Source organism: Talpa occidentalis, unplaced genomic scaffold (genome assembly GCF_014898055.3).
Source record: "Talpa occidentalis isolate TD23 unplaced genomic scaffold, MPIMG_talOcc4v2.1 talOcc4.2, whole genome shotgun sequence".
NCBI classification, from domain to species: domain Eukaryota; kingdom Metazoa; phylum Chordata; class Mammalia; order Eulipotyphla; family Talpidae; genus Talpa; species Talpa occidentalis.
In genome coordinates, this window is record NW_023602073.1 from 118191268 (window position 1) to 118212933 (window position 21666).

At 34.7% G+C, this 21666-nt stretch overlaps 1 protein-coding gene across 1 annotated transcript in view; it reads right to left on the reverse strand.

Moving 5' to 3' along the window:
• Positions 1-21666, reverse strand: part of MAN1A1 (mannosidase alpha class 1A member 1) — a gene marked incomplete at its 5' end in the record, with an annotated part of 173424 nt that overhangs the window by 94616 nt on the left and 57142 nt on the right. Inside the window, one exon of the mRNA XM_037518772.2 lies at positions 18239-18319. Coding sequence (XP_037374669.1) covers positions 18239-18319 — 81 coding nt within the window. The remainder of the gene's footprint in view (positions 1-18238; positions 18320-21666) is intronic.

A 21666-nucleotide genomic window follows, 5' to 3' on the forward strand; every position in this document is an offset into this window, starting at 1 on the left:
AACAGAACAGGCAGACTGATGAACTACACTGCTAAGGGGAGCAGCAGGCGAGACAGGAGAGGTCTGCCATGTCATGAGGGTTGCTCTGCTGGCGGCGGGGATCAAACTGACACTGCAGAGGCTGCGGACAGCTTCACAGTGCTGCACTCAACGGCCACCAGGGAGGCCCCTCCCAAACATTTTTAAAAAGTAAAATATTTAAAAAATATAGACATTCCCTAAATGTATAGGAATATATATATAAACTGTATATTCAAGGAGTTTTATTTCCTTTATATTAAAAAAATCAAGTTAAATATTTCAAATTAAAAAAAAAACACAGTTACTAATAACCTTGGCTTTCCATAATGAAGTGAATCTAGACTTTGACTTGGGAAGGCTCATGTGTGTCTGTGTAGAATGTACATTCCCCTGTTTATAGTTACATCCTTTCAGACAAGGTTTTCTTTTTTCCCTGGCTCATTACTGAACATCTTTGTTCTTACTCTCTTCTTCCTCAAAAAGAATGAATTGATTTTGAATATTTTGGAGAGGTATTTACTGTTATATCAACAGGGAAAGGGCTCAGCTATGTCTTCTCTAATACCTTCTTTCAGTAAGATGCAAGAGAAAAAGACAGTCGCAGATTGTGCCAAGTACCTTGTAGCCCAGATTTCCTTCTACATTAGTAATGAACATAAACTTTATTACCATCTGTATGCTTACCACAAATAATTCCACTCTTTTTAAAATGGTTGATTATGGCAAATGCTCAGATTTCCTATGACCATATATATAAGAATATATAAGAATATGAACTAATTTACATATTATTTTGCATCACACTTCTGCTTGTTGTGTGTGTACGTGTGTATGTATAACAAAATATCTTGTTAATATACTTAACCTGTCTTTGTCTTTTTAAACTGCTCTTAATAATACAGAGACTAAGTAGCTGGATCAGAGACTGCAATGATCTATGATCCATTTGTTTACTTAGGCTTTGTGTTACCTTCATTTCCATATCAACTGAGGATAATATTAACATCTAGTACTTAGTGCTGTAAATAAACAACTGCCTGAAATGGAAATCTATAAATTGACTATAAAGAAGGAAATTCAATTATCACTGAGTAATTTTCTTTATGAAACAGATGTTAGAAAGGGAAAAAGGTGACTTTCAAGACTTTATAGGCTAGATTCTTTTAAGAAAAGTTTAAAAAAGGTAAATCTTAAGAGAAGCTAGACCAACTAAATCCCTTGTAAGTCTAGTAAGGTAATTTTTTTCAAGCTTATGGTAATTTTCCTTTAATATTTTTCTGATCATAAGATTAGTTCCCTAGGGAAATTGTGATAATTAAAGAAAAATAAAAAGGTGAGGAAAAGATTATATGAAAACCAGAAGCAAATATTTTTTGTGCCTAGGAATAGCTTCTTATGTAGTTATTCTCTGTGTATTTCATAGCTAAAATCATATCATACATAAAATTTTCTATCTTGCTAAATATCAATACTGTCCATGCAACTAATAAATGAATAAGCCTATATTATAATGGTTGCACAATATATCATTTTATATTGGCAATTCATGATCCACTTCATGATCTGTTGGACATTTGAGATGTCACTTCTTATTTATTGAATATACAGAACATATCCATTAACTGCTTTAGGCATAATATGCTTATATTTTAGACTATTTCCTTTGGGTAGATTCCCCAATGTAGAATAACTAGAGGTAAAAAAACAACAACACTTATTAAGGATCTCCTTGTATACTATTTAATAGCTTTCCTACAATTGTATCATATCACATTCCCTTAAGCAATTCTCAGTGACTTTCCCCCCTATTTTCACCAAACTGGATATTAACAGGGTTTTTAGTCTTTGCTAATTTGATAGGGATAAGGGAGGGAGGGGAGAAGAGTTGAAGTTTTGGTATTTCCCTTGAGTATTTAAAAAGAGAACAGATGATTATTTTGCATTTGTCTGAACATGGGGGAAAACTAGTTCCCCTTATGCAAGGTTTCACTTTCTAATTCAGTACATCGTTATATTTGTTCTATTTTATTGTCAGTTATTGTTGCTAGTCTCTTGCAGTGCCTAATTTATAAATTAAACTTTATCATAGGTATGTATATAGGAAAAAACAGTATATGTAAGGTGTGGCACTGTCCATGGTTTCAGACATTCACATCAAGTCTTGGAACATATCTCTGCAGATAAGGGGGACTACTGCATAGGTAAAAGCAGTGAGAAGTCAATACCAGGAAGTGGTGAAATGAGACTGGCAATACCCGAAAGTGTGGGAACTACCCACTTATATGAGTACTAATTAAATTCCATCTTTTAAGGTAGCATCTTGGAATTCCATAATAGATTAAGAACCCATAGGAAAAAGTCCAGGAGAAAAATTGGGTCACTGATTTAATCCTAGGTTAACTTTAGGGATCTTGACTTTGAGTCTTTTCTTTTGAAAACAAATAACATACTTGACCGAAAACATGTTGGTTCATTGCAACTCTTTAGTGACTATAAAGATACTTTAATCATTTTTTGCAGTTGCTTTTTTGATACATGACAATAAACCTGAGCTTTCCTTCCTCTTTTGTCTAACTGAATAAAATATAAAAAACAAATAGGTAATTGCTTTCCAAATTTTTATTCAGTCAGGAGAAATTTATTAAAGTGCTGTCAACATATGGTAGATTTACGAACTATTTCTAAATCCTTTCTCAATTCTCTAATTACATAAAAGCATTTCAATTGTTTTGGTAAACTTCCACGATTTATGTTTGCTAATAAAGCCAAAATATTTTAGTTTTATTTGAAATTAAAAGGTACTGCCTTCTTCTTTATATTTCTTTCTTAAAAAAAACCCAAAATTGAAAATATTCTTTCCTAAAATGTACAGAGCTACATTATTCAGTGCTCTCAATTACTACTATCCTTGATATACCTCACTTACAAAGAAAAGATTAAATATTAATCTTAATTATTATAATGTCACACCAAAATATGGACATAAATTTTATCAATATCATTTTGAACTATATCCAACACTAATTCAGAATAAAAAGAAAGTTTAACTCTAAAATCACATGGATGTTTTCTATCCATTGCAAGGTTTTTGCTACACAGTCTTACTGGACAATGAGAAGGATTTAAATCTACTCCTGAAGAGAGTGAGAAGATGAAGGATAAAAACATAGAAAAGGAAAATGAGAATATTTGCAATTTAACTATTTAGAAATATTCAAGGAGAACTTTGTTTTATAATAGGACATAAATGTGATGAACACATACTTCCATACAGCTTGAAGAAAAATCTATTATACACTTACAAGTCTTATGAATGTATCATGTTTTAGTTTTTATTACTTAATCTTTGTTGCTCAGAAGGTACATTTCAAGGGTTATAGAAAACCCATGAAATTAGTTCATTATATGAGTTTTAGAAGTTAAACTGATGAGCAAGTAAGAAAGATGGTTGTGTTACTAACCCTGCTAACTTTGGTTTTGGACTGATATGTTGGCGGACAGAGTAGGGTCCAATCCCCAGCTCTGTCACTTCCTCTGTGGCTAAACCAGTCCCTCTGAGCTTCAATCTACCTACAATATGGAGAGAGTGAAATTCCACAAGTACTGAGTACTGTACATCTGGTACATAACAAACCTTCGCCAAATGGTCTTATTACCACTTTTAGCATCACTTTCACTGTCTTCCTCCACTTCATTCCAAAGGAGAGAGATCTACTATAATCTGAGAACTTTGAGGTTCTTCATTTAAAATGCTACTTTCTCCAAATATTCAATGGAATCATTCAGATTTTGGCTCCAATTCAACCTAAACTAGATTTCTCAATCTCTCTAGCCCTCACAGTCAACACTCTTGATTACGATTGTATTACTTTTTCCTCACACCACTTTTGGTGATCACTTTTCGATAGTGATCCAAAGTATCTAGTGATCTGATCTAACATTTTATTTCACTAACATGCACGTTTCATGAGAGCAGGCACTTTGTCTAATTTGTTCATTGTTGAATCCACCAGCATCAACAACATGACCTGGCACATAATAAGTGCTTTTACAAATCACAGATTAGTAAAGCAATACAAATAATGATCAATTCTTAGAATCCTTCAAAAGAGGATGGTACCTATTCACAGATGGTACCTATTCATAGAATAAAAGAGTGAATCATAAGCAAGGAAATATGTTAACAACTACAAATTTGATAAGATAGAACTTTAAAAGTCCACTGCAAATAATCTTTTGAGTTAAACTGTAGGTTAACTAAACCTGAATTAACTAAGACATAAAGCATTAGAGAGTTCATAAAGGTTAGACAGCAGAAACTCACCACAGTTTAGAGTTATACAGATAAGTATAACTCTATATAATGGCAAAAATGAAAATCAAAAATGTTTAGAAGACCTGTGAAAAAGTTCTTGTATGCTATGCTTATACCATTAAAGCTCTTGAATATCCTCTTTTGTAAGATTCTAAGAATTAATCATTATTTGTATTGCTTCAGAACTGAATACTTCAAACTAAAATAAGGATCAATTATTAAATTAAAAACAAACATTAGCCTCAAGGTTTATCACCAATCTAAAATAATTTTCCGTTAAATTATAAGATGAATTATTCACTTTCAAATGCAAAGTTAATGGTGACATATTCAGTTATATCAGCAGATCTTAGAGATATAAATCATCGTGTAATAGGCAAGTATTCAGTTACTAAAATGGTTAACTCTTAAGGAAATCAACTATTTCATGAACTATTATAAAGAAAAATATTTTAAAAATACATAAGAGCTAAACATCTATTATCACCAAAGGTAACAAAAATTTTGTAAATGAAATCTTTAGAGGACTTACTTTAGAAGACACCTGCCAGAGACAATGTGTCACCTCCCCTTCCCTAAGTTAAATACTAATTCCCAATATGATAGTATTTGAAGGTGGATTTGAGAGGGTATCAGGTCATGAAGATGGTGTGCTCATGAATGGAGTTAGTCCCTTAGAGAGGCCCCTCATTTTTTCCACCATCTGAGGATACAATAAGAAGATGGCTGTCTATGAACCAGAAAGTGGGTCCTCACCAGCCATTCAGGATTCAAATGTAAAAAATACATAATTTTTTTTTTTAAAAAAGGCTTCAAATGATTGAATCTTGGACTTTCTAGCCTTAAGAGTCGAGGAATAAATGTTTGTTTGTTGCTTATAAGTCATCCATTCTATGGTACTGTTGTAGAATGGACTAAGATAGTACCTAATTACTAGATCATATAAATTTTAACCAAAGCAAATTTTTGGAAATCAAGCAAGTTTCATATCCTGGGTAAAATTTAATTTTTTAAGGAAATCCAAAGCAAATTCATATCACTATGATCAAATTCATTACACTTAGCACAGATTAAGTTTTATCTAATTGTAGTTTAAAAGAAAATCCTACATAGGTATAGAGTTGCATTAAATTAAACTAATTAGCAAACATGCATTTGTTTATATTTCTACTGCCAACTGTAATCAAGTGTACTAACTTCTTAAGGTTTTCGAGTTGTGAATGTTTGTTCAACAATCAGTTTTAAATTGTAAACTGTGTGAATATTTTTCTACTTAAGCAATGATCTTTGTTCAGTAGATTTTTACACAGATTTATGTACAATAAATATAAATGTTTATAAATTTAGAAATAAGTACACTGATAAATGGTAGTAGTTTTTTTTCCTTAAAAGATTAACTTTTACTTTGTATTCTTTTAATTGTTTTACAGTCAGTCATGCATATAGATTCTGGTAAAATCCTTCCTGTTTTGTGATGTTATCCTGGATTATGTCATCACAGAGAACTGACCCATTTTTAAAAATCTCTTATTCGTACATCCCACTATAGAACTCCACTTTCAGAGGTTTCAGTCACCTGATAAATTACTGTTACTATTTTTATTCTACTTCCTAAACTGCAGACAACTTAACTAGTTCACTTTTTCTCTAACCATTGCTCACCTGCTTTTTTTTCATACTGTCTTACACTCACGGCCTATAATTTCATTAAAAAAATTGAGAATACTTTAAAATCCATGCTGTTCTGTCTCTGTCATTATTTGACTCACAAAACCCAACTAAAACGAACCAATCACCTCTTCCATGCTTGTGTCTGAAGTGCTGAGCACTAGTAGGGAAAGAGGATTGATGCCAAAATGAATTCATGGTCACCAAGCCAGATACTATGCAGAAATTCCACCAGGTTTCTCTGTTTAACCCCTGCTAGAATGACAGTTTTAATTATCTGCACTCATCTCAAAGGTCTGTTTCTCCTTCTGAGTCTCAGCAAATGTTCTGGACTTATATGTCTTTATACAGTTAATTGGGGCCACCAGATGGTAATTATTTCCTATCTTTGCCACCAAATCTACCAAGCTATAGACATGTGTGTTCACCTTCTCTTCTGTTTTTCTCAGACTGCAATAAAGGACCCTCTCCCTAAGTCCATCTGTCCTCAAATCCCACCCTCCTCCACTTTCTGAAAAAGTCTGAACTAATCTTTATTTCTTCTTTTCAGTCAAAACCAATTTGGATTCTATGCTATTGCTCTACTAAAAGTACTCTCAGTCAAGTCATCTGTAATTTCCATTTTACGATATCCCAAAGATACTTTTTAGTCCTTACATAACTTGATTTAGTTAGCGGTAGTTGACACAATTGAATAGTTACTCATTTTTCAAATGCTGTTTTCCCTTGACTTCTATCATTATCACATATTACTAGCTTTCCTTCTACTTGTGGGATCACCATTTTTCAGACACTTCTTTCTTCTCACCTGTATTTAAATGTTAAGGTTTATACAACCCCACTGCTTTGTTCCCCTTCAGTTATCATTTAGCTGTTGATGATTTGTCAGTTCATGTCTCTCACCCACATCTATCTCCTGTGAGATTTCTAATGTGTAAGGGCTACTCAATATTTTATCGCCAGACACCAAGTTTGCAGCCCAGTTCTGCCACTACAGGTGCCCTTGAGTAAGTTGTTTAACTTTCTGTGTTCTGTTTCCTTCTCATAAAAGAACAAATAAAGTAATAGCTATTTCTCCTTTGTAAGACTGTTGTGGAATCTAAATGAATTAACATTTGTCAGTTGGGATTGTGTTTCTCTTGTTTCTGTAACACCAAATGCAGTGCCTCAAAGCAGGTATTCAATAAGCATCTGCTGATTCACTAAATAAATGAACTTACCAGATGGCAAATTATCACAATTCTGAGGAATTTACTATTAGCCCTATTAAATTTTAAATTCCTTACCACAGCTACTTCATCATACCCTTCTACAAAACACCCATAATTTCAAAGAAACAGAATACACAGGAAAACTCTGGGAAAAATACAACTTCTGTTTAACACACACACACACACACTGAGTCTAGTGTTCAAAATGCAAGTCAATATGATTCAGGCAATTAAAATGATTTGAAATATTAGTTTTAATGGACATTGTGAATTATGAAATGATTCAACATAAATTTAACTATAAACATATTACCTCATCTTTTTCATTATGCTTTTTGTGAAATGAGAAATGACTGGCTGGAAGAACAGTTAAATCAAGAAAAAGCCACTGAAGGAAAAGCACCAGGTCCCTTGTGCCCGGTCAGCATGGTGGGGTGCTGCCCAAGAGCAATAATTAGCCCCTCCACATGAGGCAACTGTAATCATGGGGATTTTCTTTTTATAAAATAGTTTATGTCTGTCAACTTTACTGTTTCAAATCTGGAAGGTTGGGGGAGAAGCCTAGAGTAGAATATATTTCTTGGAGAAGCAGAACTTGGTAGAAAGTAGAGGAGTAGCTGCTTACTTGCAAAGGTAGTGAAGATATATATACCCATTCCAAGGCCCTACTCTCCACTTACTTCCTTGGTGCTGCTGAAGTTAGGATTTTCCTAGTGTTACAAACTGATACCAGATTGGGGATCCTTGAAAAAAATGCTCTGTTCACTAATTTCTATCTTCTGCTACTCCTGGCAGTCGGGAAGGTTTGACCCAAAGTCATTAGACACTGTGGCAGTCTTAATACGGTTCACTACATTTTCCTCCCAGGGGGGTACTATGGTAACTCTGCATCCCCTCTCCACAATCCTTTAGGCTGGTGACCATGTGACTTGCTCTGGTCAAAGACACATGAGCTGAAGAAACATGTACCTTTCAAAGAGTTCCATTAAAAGCCAGAGTGTGATTTTTCCAGATTCTCTTTTGCCACTGACACCCCTCAACCCTCAAGTCCTGCCTTGGCAACTGAAAATGACCTAAATTGTAGCTGCTCCATCATTCTGGGCTCTGGAGGGAGGATGATGAGAAGCAGAATATGGGGTGAGGCATAACACACAGTGCTCAAAGCACATTGCCTTAAATTAATGAGATTTTGAGGTTGTTACTGTATCACAACCTATGTATATTCTCACTGATATGAATTTGTAGTCTGTTTATCATGTACAAGTAACAGTGCAAACATTGTATCCAAAATGGGTAAAAATGTCATTAAGAAACAGTGTTCTGACTTTCCCTTTGCTTTAGACGCCAAGCAATCTTGTTTGATCTACCACATCTCTCCATCAGATGGAAAGCTAGACCAGTTTTTGCCATTTATGAATGAGTATGAAAAAGTTTTGTATCTGGAATTGTTAGCAAGTTGTAAAACTGCTTTCAAGAATTGTTGAGATAAAATTCTTACAGCTGATAAAATGTCTGTGCTTTCAAAAATAACTATAAAAACAGGATAGAGATATATGCAAGAGAAATCCACATATAGCAAAACTGAGTTAAAGAGTAGGTATGATTTCTATAACTCATTCTAGGAAAAATGGTAGTAATTTCACTTGACTAAAATGTATATTTTAGAGTCGATTCTATACACTCCTAGTTCCTTTCTAAAGGTATGAGTTAAACCTATAATCATAATGAAGCATTCAACATTATGAGTTATAACTCATTAACCATGAAATTTAATTACAAATACAAGTAAAATGACTCAGTCTAGTATCATGCTTTACTAAGTTAAATCCTTTCATGTGAAAAATTTACCTATTCAACATATATTGTTTTCTAAAAATTTCAGTAACTGATACTGAATAAAATTAACACTTAACGTACATATAAGGATCAATCTAACTCTCTAAAAAACCAAGGTCAAGCACATTAGTACAAGATAACAGAAGGAATCCGTTCATACCACTTCATAAAAGATTAAAATTGTTCCTTTCAAGAAAATTAGCATCAATATATGATTAACTCATTTAGAAAGGTTTAGTTGGATAGTTTCCTCATATTAAAGCAAACACAGTTTTTAACATCCCTTTTCTATTTACCTTTTAGAAGATCTTCTTAGGTTTAAAAAGAGTTAGAAAATAAATAGAATAGCTAATGTCTATTCTATTTAAAAGGTCCACAATAAATGACCTGTCATTTTTAGTAATAATTTAAATTTAGATAGTCTTTAGATTCACTAGTTGTCAAAACTCTTGCTCAGAGGACTAGCACGTACAGCACGGATAAAAAGAAAGACATTCTGTTGGGCTGAGATGGCCACAGGGTGGAGTTTTAGGGTCCTACACAGGGGGCTAGAATCACACATATTTCACTCACTGTGTTCACACTCTACTTCAAGCATTCTAGGGTCAGTTGCATCTTATATTATCAATGTATAGATTTTACTTTAAAAGTTATTAGAAGAATTTTTTTTGCTGGATTTAAAAAAACAAAGGTCATAGGAAACCTAATAAAGGTTTAGGCAACAAACATTTGCTATTTTCTAGTGGCAAGCACAGGGTCTAAGCAAAGGCATATAAGAACAGTGGGAACTTAATCCTAATTTTTGTACAAACTTGATGGGGGGGAAAGGGAGAGAGAAAGTAAGACAACTCACAGACCCATAAATGATGAATTGTAGTAGGAGCATATGCAGAGAAGAATTCAGGGAGGGAAGTGTCTGGCTCCCCCTTGTATTTCTACAAGGGGGTAGGGTGAACAGTACACTTAAAGAGGGCCTCAGGGAGGAAGAGACATAACAAGCATGAAAGTCATTCTAGGTAGAAAGTATGTGGATATAAACAGCATACAGATATGCTTAGAATGTTTTTGGGGAAAAGTCCAATGTCATTAAAGAGGTACGTGTGATAGGCATAATGAATGAAACCAGAGAAAAAAGTGAAGAACTGATCATAAAAGCCTAGAATGTCAAATCAAAAAGCTTTAACTTTCAAAGTTATAGGTTGGAGGTTTGCAAAAAGAGCTGTGTGGCAGGTTTATGTCTTTATTTATTCTTAAACTGGAGACCTGACTGAAAAGGGAAGATGCTGGAAACATGAAGATCACGTAGATGGAAGTCTGTTTTGTGTCTGCTTATTGTGCTGTTACACCCAAACTAAAACTAAGCCAAATGCAAACTATTTTTTCATGACAGGCTTATTTAAGATTTTCAGTTTGGATTTAAGTGGGTTATATTGTCTCGCTCAAATAAAAGTTCCAAGATAAACTCATGCCATTTGCAGCAACGTGGATGGAGCTAGAAGGAATTATGCTCAGTGAAATAAGTCAGAAGGAAAAAGAAAAATATTAGATGATTTCACTTATAGCAGGAACATAGGGGAACCAAATAAGACATCAGTGTAAAAAAACAGTAACATTACAAAACACAACAAAACAGAACCTGACAATTATAAACCAGACACATTCTGCAGGGGAGGAGGCGGAAGAGGGATCAGAGGGAGGGAGGGAGGAGCACAGGGGACTGAGGTGATGGTGCACAGGTGCAGTGGTGAAGGAAATTCTATGGGGACTACACCTGGAGTGGGGGGAAGCAAATACTGTTTAAAAATGAACAATGATGTAAAAAATAAATAATTAAATTAATCCTTAGAACCGACACATAATCAACAATTTAGTGATTTACAACATGTGAACATTATTTCACAAAAAACATGTTGAATAACAACAACAACAAAAAGTTACACAAGGCAGGGATTGGAAGCAATTCTATTCTCAAGCAAATCTGAAGGCAAAGAACAGTGTCTGGCACATGGTGGGAACACAACTAAACTGTGGAGGAGATAACCCGGCTTGTACAGAGTTGTGACTGTGGACATGGAAACATGGCTCCCTGCTTCAGCTGCACCACTGACTGAGCTGAACACCGCCATTCTCCATGCCTGCTTTGCCCAAACACATACCTGTGAGAGTCTCCCTGTGAGGAGGCCATTCAAACTCACCCTTACCAAATACCTATTACTTGTCAGATAAATAAAATGGCTCTTGCCATTCTCCTCCAGAAAGTCATTCTCAGTAAGAATGTCAATGAGGAGGAGAAAAAGCTTTTTAAGTCCAGTCCTGTCCCTTCCTTTTATAGCTACCTATGTTCTTATTTTTATGATGTCCCTTCTTGATTGTTTTTTTTTTCTAATTAATAAAATAGACTGAGTTAACCACACAGTAACTTTTTATAATAGACATTTAACATAAAACAGTATTTCTTCTAAGTACAACTTTGGTTGCTCTCTATGGAATTTAAAGTGATGCTTACAATTTACTTGTCTGTAGAGTTGTCTATTTTAATATTATAGATTTATTCCGATTTGTTGGTATCTATGACATTTTTAAAATTTTCATCATTTAAAATGTGTATCATATATTTGCAATGTATTTTTGAAAATATGACATATTTAAATATATAAACATATTTAAATGGTATACTATGGTGACACTTTATACATTTTTAAAAGATTTATTTTTCTTATTTATGAATACAAGAACTGGGGTATAGGCCAGAGGTGCAGGGAGTGAGAGTATTCACCAGAGACACAGTGGGGAGCAGAACAGGCAGATCCACTGAAATACACTGCTGAGGGAGCAGCAGGCGAGACAGGAGAGGTCTGCTGCGTCATGTGGGTCAGCTCCCTAGCGAGGGATCGAACTCATGCCACAGTGGCTGGTGTTAGCTTGAAAGCTCTGAAACTTTAACACCTGAGCCACCAGAGAGGCCCACTTCTTATATATTTTATTGAAAAAAATCTCATTGTAGCATATTTAAAAATTAGGTCAAGAATTTGATTTCTATTTATTGTGTTATTATTTCAAATCTCCCTTTTCTTTGCAATGCTCAAAGTTGTTATTTCTTCATTCTATAGGCTTAATGTATTTTGATTTTATGGTATTATGATTACGTTATTTTTCAATTACTACCATTTTTGTTCCAATTTTACCCTCTGTTTATATTTCTGCTTTTTGGATTCAAATCAGCTTTATTAGAGACCACAATTATACTCTCTTCCATATACTTGTGAGAGCAGGATGAATGTGAGTCAAATTTTCACAATTTAGGTAGGCTATGGGGAAAGGGGTGCTAATATATTTCTGATGGCATTGTTGGATTTTTCTTATTTATACCAGATAGTTGTATGTTTTACAGAAACATAAATTTAGTACATATACATGTAATATTATATGTGGGTTATTTTATGTTGTCAAATTTTTAGTATTCATAAAAATAACAAAACAAAATTAACATGAACTCTCTTCTCTTCTTTGTTATAGTCGCGAGGAAACCAAAAGACAAATTTCTGCCCAAAGGCTAGTTACTAGACCAGCTGTTTGTTAATCTTACCTGTGATTTTAATATTCTCTGACCTTATTCTCTGTTTTTCTACAGCCCTATGTGTGTTATGCATATTTTCTATAAGTTACATTAATGTTTTTGCAGAATGAGGAGGTAACGGATGGCTTGGAGACAACTAACTTTCACTGGACTATTAGAGCAGACACTGAGTTTGAAAGGCAACCCCATCACTGCATCCTAATTTTCTAAGGGATTTCTGAAACTTTCATGATTATTCATAACTTAATGAATTGATGTCCACAAACACACCAAATGCTTAAATCTTATTACAAGAAAAAAAATCTCTCCTGCATTAAATTCACATTCTCAATCTTATTTCTTTCCTCTCCACTCAACTATCCCATCCTTTTCCTATAGATTTCCCCCATGATATCCTTTTTTTTTAAAGATTTATTTATTTATTTATACAAGCACTGGGTACAGTCAGAAGCGCGGGAGCGTGAGAGAATTCACCAGAGCCAGAGCGGGGAGCAGAGCAGGCGGATTGATGAAGTACACTGCTGAGGGGAGCAGCAGGCAGCAGGAGAGGTCTACACGCCATATGGGACCCTCGCCCAGTGGCCAGGGATCGAACTGGCGCTGCAGAGACTGCGGGTAGCTTCGCAACCCAGCGCTCAACTGCTGTGCCACCAGGGAGGCCTACCCCACGATATTCTTTAACTCAGAAGTATTTGCTACTTTTCTCTTGAGAAACAGGAGCTTTCTCAAGGTGAATTGTGGGGCAGCTCTTTTGCAATCTTCAAAACGAAGGCTGTCTTGGCAGAGTAAACTAATATGAGACTCCATTATATGTGTTTCCTTGTCTTGGATCATATGTTCTTACTTTTTGTCATTGAAAGTTCTTCAATCTTTTTAATTTCCATGAGTTGGCTTTTTAATTTTTTCGAGTTCACTATGTTTTCTTTGAGGATTTAATTTCTTGGTAGTTTTAATACTCTCAATTTACATGCTAAAGTAATTCTTCAGGCCTCCCTGGTGGCACAAGGGTTAAAGACACACTATCAGGCTACTGCCAGCCACTACAGCACCACTTTGATCCCTAGCCTGCCAGGGAGCAACCCACAGGGTGCAGCAGAACTCTCCTGCCTTGCACGCTGCTCCCCTCAGCAGTGTATTTCAGTGGATCTGCCTGTTTTATTACCCACTCTTTCTGGTGAATCCTCTCACCCCCCCCCCCTCTGGCTTACACCCCAGTTCTTGTATGCACAAATAAACAAATCTTAAAACAAAATAAAGTAGTCTTCAAATCAGGAAAAAAAAATTCTGGTATTTCACTAAATTAGCTTTCATATATGGGGCCTCCCCTGATGGCACAGCAGTTGAGCACTGGATGGCGAAGCTGCCCGCAGCCACTGCAGCGCTGGTTCAATCCCTGGCCGCCTGCGAGGGTCCCACATGGCGCGCAGACCTCTCCTGCCGCTCCTGCTGCTCCCGTCAGCAGTGTATTTCATCCCTCTGCCTGTTCTGTTCCCTGCTCTGGCTCTGGTGAATTCTCTCACCCTCCCGCGCTTCTTGACTGTACCCAGTATTGTATAAATAAATAAATATAATTTTTTAAAAAAATTAGCTTTCATATGCTTTGTATTTTATTTTACTCACAAACATCTATTCTCCCTTCCCATCCAATAAGGCATTAATTTTCTGTTCAAGAATTATCAATACTTCCTTTCTTTTTTTTTAATTTTTTTTTTTTTTAAGATTTATTTATTTATTTATACAAGCACTGGGTATAGTCAGAAGTGCGGGAGGGTGAGAGAATTCACCAGAGCCACAGCGAGGAGCAGAACAGGCAGACTGACGAAGTACACTGCTGAGGGGAGCAGCAGGCACAGCAGGAAAGGTCTGTGTGCCATGTGGGACCCTCGCAGTGGCGGGGATCGAACCGGTGCTGCAGAGGCTGCGGGCAGCTTCGCAGCCCAGCACTCAATCGCTGCACCACCAGGGAGGCCCTATCAATACTTCCTTTCATTTGATCTTCAAGGGATACTGAACTCAAACCTTGTTGAAGACGTTTATCATATCCTCTCTTTCATTTCCCACGATATCCAAAGGGCTACCATAACTGAAACTACCAATTGACCTCTTCCTGCTGGAATTTTGCATTTTGGCAAGGGTAGAAAAAATAGTGCATATATGTTAATTTTAGGGTGTCACAGAGTAATCGTCCAGTCATTGATATCCTCTAGTGCAACTTGAGATAGTTCTAACATGTTCTTTAGCTTTTTCTCTGATTCAGTGGCATGACTTGGCCTTATCAAATTCAGTTCCTGTTCCATGTAGCCACTGGTTTCTATTGCAAAGCAAATAATAATATGTGGATTATTTATAATTTATTTTCTACATGTATCATCTCATTTTGCATTTGTCAATTTTCGTTTTTGCTTTGCTGAGTCTTATTCCACAGTGGTCTTTTTCAAAAATTTTTCTGGGAAACAATGCTTGTAACTCAGCATTAGCAGATGTTATATTAAAAGAAAAAGAGAAGGAGCTATAGATAATTATATAGTTAAGCAAAGAAAACACAGGGATAAATAAAATTAGTTTCTTTTTCTATGCATTGTGAACATTGTGAATTTCTAAGAAAGAATACAGAATGTAGCTTTTCTGAACTTATTTTTAGTGTGTCTGCAAACACAGATTTATCTCACCATATCTAAATAAACTAGTGGTCTATAGAACATATTTAGGGTAATGATATGCTAGATGCTGCTATTGACTGTCTCTAATGAAGACTTTAGTTTCCCAAGAGCTTATAATTGAGCAATGCTATCTCTTTTATATATTTTTAATACTGATCATTCCTATTTAGTATTCATCTTCTCTCTATCCTATCTGCTTGTAATTCTTGTGGTTGTTTGCATTTCTCACAGAGGCTTTGAAAATCTTGTAGCTTGACTATTTTTTTAAGGTGCTACAAAATACATTAACTCAGGGCATTTTAAGTTTTTGGATATGTCACTGTAATCCAAGTATAATCAACAAATATTTCATGTTTCCATTGTTCTTTTGATAGTTTAAGAGTTCCATCAGCAATCTTGATTATTGCTCAGTGTTTCTAGTTTTCATGTTCCCAAACCATGTAACACAAATCAGTGGTACCTCCTCTCCTGTTTTTACTAGGCAAATTTAAGAATCTTGAGCTTATATCAATTTGGGCTTATATACTTCTGATGGTGATTTATAAGATGTTCTCAAAAAAAAACCTCCTGAGCCTCAGTGATGAAATCAGAATGTTAAATTAAAGTGATTTAGTAGCCTTTTAAAGAGATAATTTAGGAAGATGAATTTTCCTAGACTTGATAGTAAATACCTTGATCTACATAAAACTGTGTAGTATGGAATTTGTCAACAGTCTGAAACCAACTTATTCATACTATGGCCATGTTGATGTTCTTTCTATTAGAGGAATGTTCAATTTTTCATTTTGATATGAGACAAATAGCTCAAGCACAGACTTGGAGTAAAATCATTTTTCTTGATCATATTCCTGATAGCAATTTCCCTGAATGCATTGGTCAAACAGTCAAATAGTTAGTGATGAAGTAACTGGGAGAAGCAATAGGAGATGATGTTAAAATAGTCTAGTACTAATTAGTTCTCACCTGTCAATCCCACTTTAGAAAACAGATTTATTGACTGACTATAGCTACATTATAGCAATTATTATAAACCCAGGAATACTGGAAGCAACCCAACTGTCCAGCATTTCGAGAATGGTTAAGCAAAAACAATGCTGAGAAAATTCATCCTTAAAAACTAAAAATCGTTTCTGTAGAAACATTGCAAAGTACATGAGAGCAAATACCTTAAGAAATGTTTTATCACAAAATGTAGACAATTTAGATATAATAAAACATTGTTTTGCACAAGAATAAGCCAAAAATATTACAATAATAATATTTTTAATGGCATTGTTTTTGTAGTCCTTTGCTAAAGTTAGCTAAGTATAGAATCCACCCAAAAAATATGTTTACAAGGTCCCAGGCAAATTATTTTATCTATAGACAAACTAATTTCTGTGGGAATTAGGTACACCACACAAATAGGTATCTATAAAAAGTATACACACATACAGAAATATATGTATCAACCTAAAACATTGTTATGAGTGAAAAAGTATCCTAATTAAACATGATACATATTCAGAGGATATATGTATGCTTCTCTTTGCATGTTTGATTATCTTATTTGAGCCCAGATGTAGAAGGATGCAGTACTCACTTCCTCCACATTGTTTACTTTCATATAAATGATAAAGAAAGTTAAAACCAAGGTCATCCTAAGTATACAATGTCAAAAACAATGAGAGGACCTAGACATTGGATACTCCAAAGCAAGTATTCTAAAAACAGGAACTTGTTAATTAAAATAACATTAGTTTATATTAAGCATGACTTTTAAAATATGGATTCCCTGGTTTAATACACAGAATACCCTAAACCAAACTAAATAAATAAAATTATTTGAGACTGACAAACAGGATAGAATAATTATAACATACCAGAAAATCTCATTACCCTGGCTAAGAAGGTGACAGGAATAAAGTACAAGGTGAAAATGAGAGTTTAACAAACAGAAGACATCTATATAGTTTGAAAAGCTCTATGGCAAATAAAGTCTAAAGAGAATGTTATGATTCTGTGGGCTGTTACATTTTGGCGAGGAAAGTACCTGAGAGGCAGGAACAAAGTAAAGCAGCTTTTCTTATTAAAGATTCATTGATCTGCTTAAATCTGTTTGAAGGAGCATAGAATACATGAAATACCTACACTAGGTAAGATCTACTCTTCCCCAGCCAGAATGCTGACATTAGCACAAATCCAACTAATAGGCAATTTTTTGCGACTGCTTTATCTTAACGTTAACTTTTAATACCATCAATGTTAAAGTTAATGTCTATTCCAACAACTCTTAGAGGAGACTTAGGTTATTCATGAAACTATCCAAAACCTTTCAAGAAAATAACATCTGTGCTGTTTATGAGCATGATACTAAAAATCCTTTCTTAATCTCTCAGTGAAAAGCAGCTAAATTAAAAATTCCTGCTTTGCTCTAAGCAGCAAATAACTAATTAAGCCTAGTCCCAGGATGAGATCCAAAGCACTTTGTGCAGGGATATTGGCCTACAGAACTCACTGGAAAGATGAGTAACACACTCAACCTCAATTTTAAAATATGTAATTTTTACATCTTATTTGCCAAGCTTTCTCATCTTAAAAAGTTTTTATTAAGCTAGTATTAGAATAACATTAAAATAATTTTTAAAGTGCATCCATAAACCTGCACTTTACCAAAATGCTTTAATTTATTTATAGGCATATGTAATTTGCAGCTATAATCACACCATACATAATGGAGCTAGACTTTCTAAAGGCATGACTTAACATTTTACTGTCATGTTCTGCCAAACCTTCCCAGTGTGTTCATTTAATAAGCACATAGTACATAAAATTCTGTGTATGCAAGAGACCCATAAAAATATGAATATTTAATTGATACCCCTAAATATATACTACAAAAGGGTATTTTATCCTAAAGATATCATTAAGATACTTAAGAATTCACATTAATATAGCATTCTCATCTTACCTCTTCTCCAGACAAATAGTAAGCTGAGAGTAGTCCACCAACAAAGCGTATATTTACTTCAAAAACAGAAATTTCAGCATTCTGTGGAAACAAAATTAAGGAGGTTCATAAATCACACAAATGATAGTACACAATTGAGAAAACTATTATGATATAGTTCACTAAATACATATACTTTGTTCAAATCCTATATGTTTTCTCAAAGAGCTTCAATAAGAGGGAAAAGTCCTGACTTTTAAGTGTCAAGGATATACATAAGTAGACAAAATAACTTTGACTACAATTATAAAATATTTATGAAACCAGGTTATCTTCTCCCTCTATCTGACACTAGACAAGATATTCAGGAGCCTCTATTTGTGCAGATGCTTCAGGGCCAAGAAATTCTGATTGTTTATTCTGTGTTCTCCTTTTATTCATCTGCCTAATTTTCTTCCTGAAAGGTTATTCAGACTCTTAATATTAGCTGGTAGTTCGTTATTCTAGCGTGCTTCTCACATCATGTTAAAGTAGCACTGCTGGAGTGCAAAGAGGATTTAAAGTTGGGGCACCAGGGTCTTAGCACTGGCTCCCAAATTTTTGCTTGCATCCTGTCCACAGCTCTCTGTGAACTAACTTCATCTCTGTAGAAATGATATATATTTATAGTTTTTATTGCATTTTGTTCAAAAAGCTCTTATTTACATAAAGAATAGCTTACTTTTATTATCTACTGTGTCTTCTAACCCTCACACCAAACCTGTAAAATAATCAGTGTACTTATATTAATTTTACACATGGAAAAACTTGAGATTTATAGTGGTTACTCTAAGTTTTTAATGTTAGACAACTAACAAACAGTTGAACGAGGATTTGAACTTCAATACTCTTATTCTACTTCAAGGTTCTGCTATATCACCTCACATGTTAATATAGCAAGTCTCTTTATTAATGGTAATATAATTTTGGCACATAATTAGTAATTATTGTCGATACCTTTATGATTTTCGAATATGACTACTAAATGAATCTGTCCTGCATTCTGTTACTAGAAAATTTAGCACAGTTAATCTGTAATAGACGTAAGGGATGCTGCAAGCTTTAAGTACATTCTTTTCATGTTTGCTGGGTTTAATCAGTATTTGCTTACTATTGTCTAACATAAAACTTTTCACTACGGTCTCATCATAACATCAAACCCTATGCTAATCATGGGGCCAACAGGAAATTATAATATATAGAGTCAGTACCTGGCAAATGAGCTTAGCCAAAACCATCTGAAATACTGTTTTCTTTAACAAACACTTTTTTTTTTAAAGATTTATTTAATTATACAAGCACTGGGTACAGTCAGAAGTGCAGGAGGGTGAGAGAATTCACCAGAGCCAGAGCGGTGAACAGAACAGGCAGACTGACAAAGTACACTGCTGAGGGGAGCAGTGGGCGTGGCACGAGAGGTCTGCGCACCATGTGGGATCCTCGTAGGGGATCGAACGGGCACTGCAGAGGCTGTGAGCATCTTTGCAGCCCAGCGCTCAACCCCCTGTGCCACTAGGGGAGGCCCTAGCAAACACTTTTAAGGAACCATTTTGTGCAGGTACTACCCCAGGTTTAAGACATGGTTATGAAGACTTACAAGATCCTCAGCTCATGAAGTATACATTTTCTCTACTCATGGGAATAAACAATTCCAGAAAAAAGAAAAGGAGATATATTGTCACTTAATGCTTATAAACCCTCTTTAAAAAGATAGAAGGATCTAGTAATTAAAGCTAATTAAGATTAAATTTTTTACAAAAAATTTCCTGCTTAACGATTATTATTAAAACTACTTAGGAGAGGGTATTACTGGATCAACATTAGGCAAAAACATCATAAGATGACTCTTTGGTGAGTTTGTTTAATCGTATTTCGTTACTTGTAACACATAACAAATATAATTGATTACAAGTAATCTATTTAGGTACAATTTATCTGTGAGGCATATCTCTTGAGTATTGTATGAACAAGGGTAAAAGCTTTAATATTCCAGAAAGTTACTGATAAGGCAAAAGGAAGGGAGTCCACTCTCTTATGTTGATTTACACAGCTGTATTTCCTATGTATACAGATAACATTGTCTAATAACTAAAAATGCTAATGAATTTAAACCCTCAAATATTATTACTTTCAACTTGTACTTGTCTTTTACAGTTCTAAACCTGAGAACAATCCTCCAAATTTCTGCCTATTAAACTCTGTTAAAGTGATACTACATTTGTATTCTAGCTATACTTTCATTAGATTCTCATTTTCTTTTCTGCCTATAAAATTTTTGGATAATCAGGACTTTGACATAGATATCTCAAAATAATTATTGTAAGGAGGACTGAAGCATGTCAAATGCCACCAGAAATCTATCTTTAGGAGGACATCAATCACCTATTGGGTACAGTTGTTCAAACAGTTATTGATCTAGCAGTGTATTCTGGCACTAAATTCTATTTATCTTGCTCTGTAAGATAATGAGAGATGACCTTGCAAGGAATGACATTCAAGGTCAGTAGCTTTGTCTATTGAATTTCATGGATGTAATACTCTAGTGAGTCTTCTAAAGACGTAAATATGGCTTGTTAGTGAATCTGTGCATGTTCTCAGTGATTGCTGCATCTTTGTCTTCAAAACCTTGCTCAAGATTATCACATCACCATCAGAAGTCCTCAACAATCAATAGCTTTCCCCTTTTGAAAACCCAAACTAGGTTTGAATTCCCAACAAATAGTTTTTCTCCTTTTTTCCCCAAAGTTATATCTAAATTATTTAGAAACCCTAATTGAGAGTCTTTTCAATCTTCTGGGATATATTATGTTTAGAAAGAAGACCAAAATTCAGACACAATTAGGTCATGCTTTACAGACCCTTAGATGAGGTGGACTATGAAAATATTCTCCCATCATAATAAATTGGCTCACTATATTGTGGCAGCAGACTATAAAAACATTATTTTAGAATCAAAGACTTGGGACTGTAGTTAGCACCAGAGCTACCTGAGTGTGTGCTCCTAAGCAAATAGTTAATTCTCTCTGATCTTGGTTTTATCATTTATAAAAAAGGACAATGCTTTCTCCATAAGGCACTGTGCATCTGTAAGCACTGTGCACTGTGCAAGACCTGGCCCAGTTAAGGCATCAGCTGCAATAAACACACAGTGCAATACTCAGCCTAAAACAACCCAGACCTATCTTCCACAGAGGTTACTAGAAAATCAGAAACTGTAGATTCACAATATTCTAAATTCCAGAGTACAAAGAGACACATCTTTTAGGACCCTCATGGGAGACATATTTCTCTATAGTTAAAAATCTTTCAAAACTTAGTATCCTGAAGTAGGCTTCCTTTTGAGCTGCATATACTTTACATGGCATCTGATTTTTAAAAGTGAATTTCTACAATATAAATTTTAGGCATTG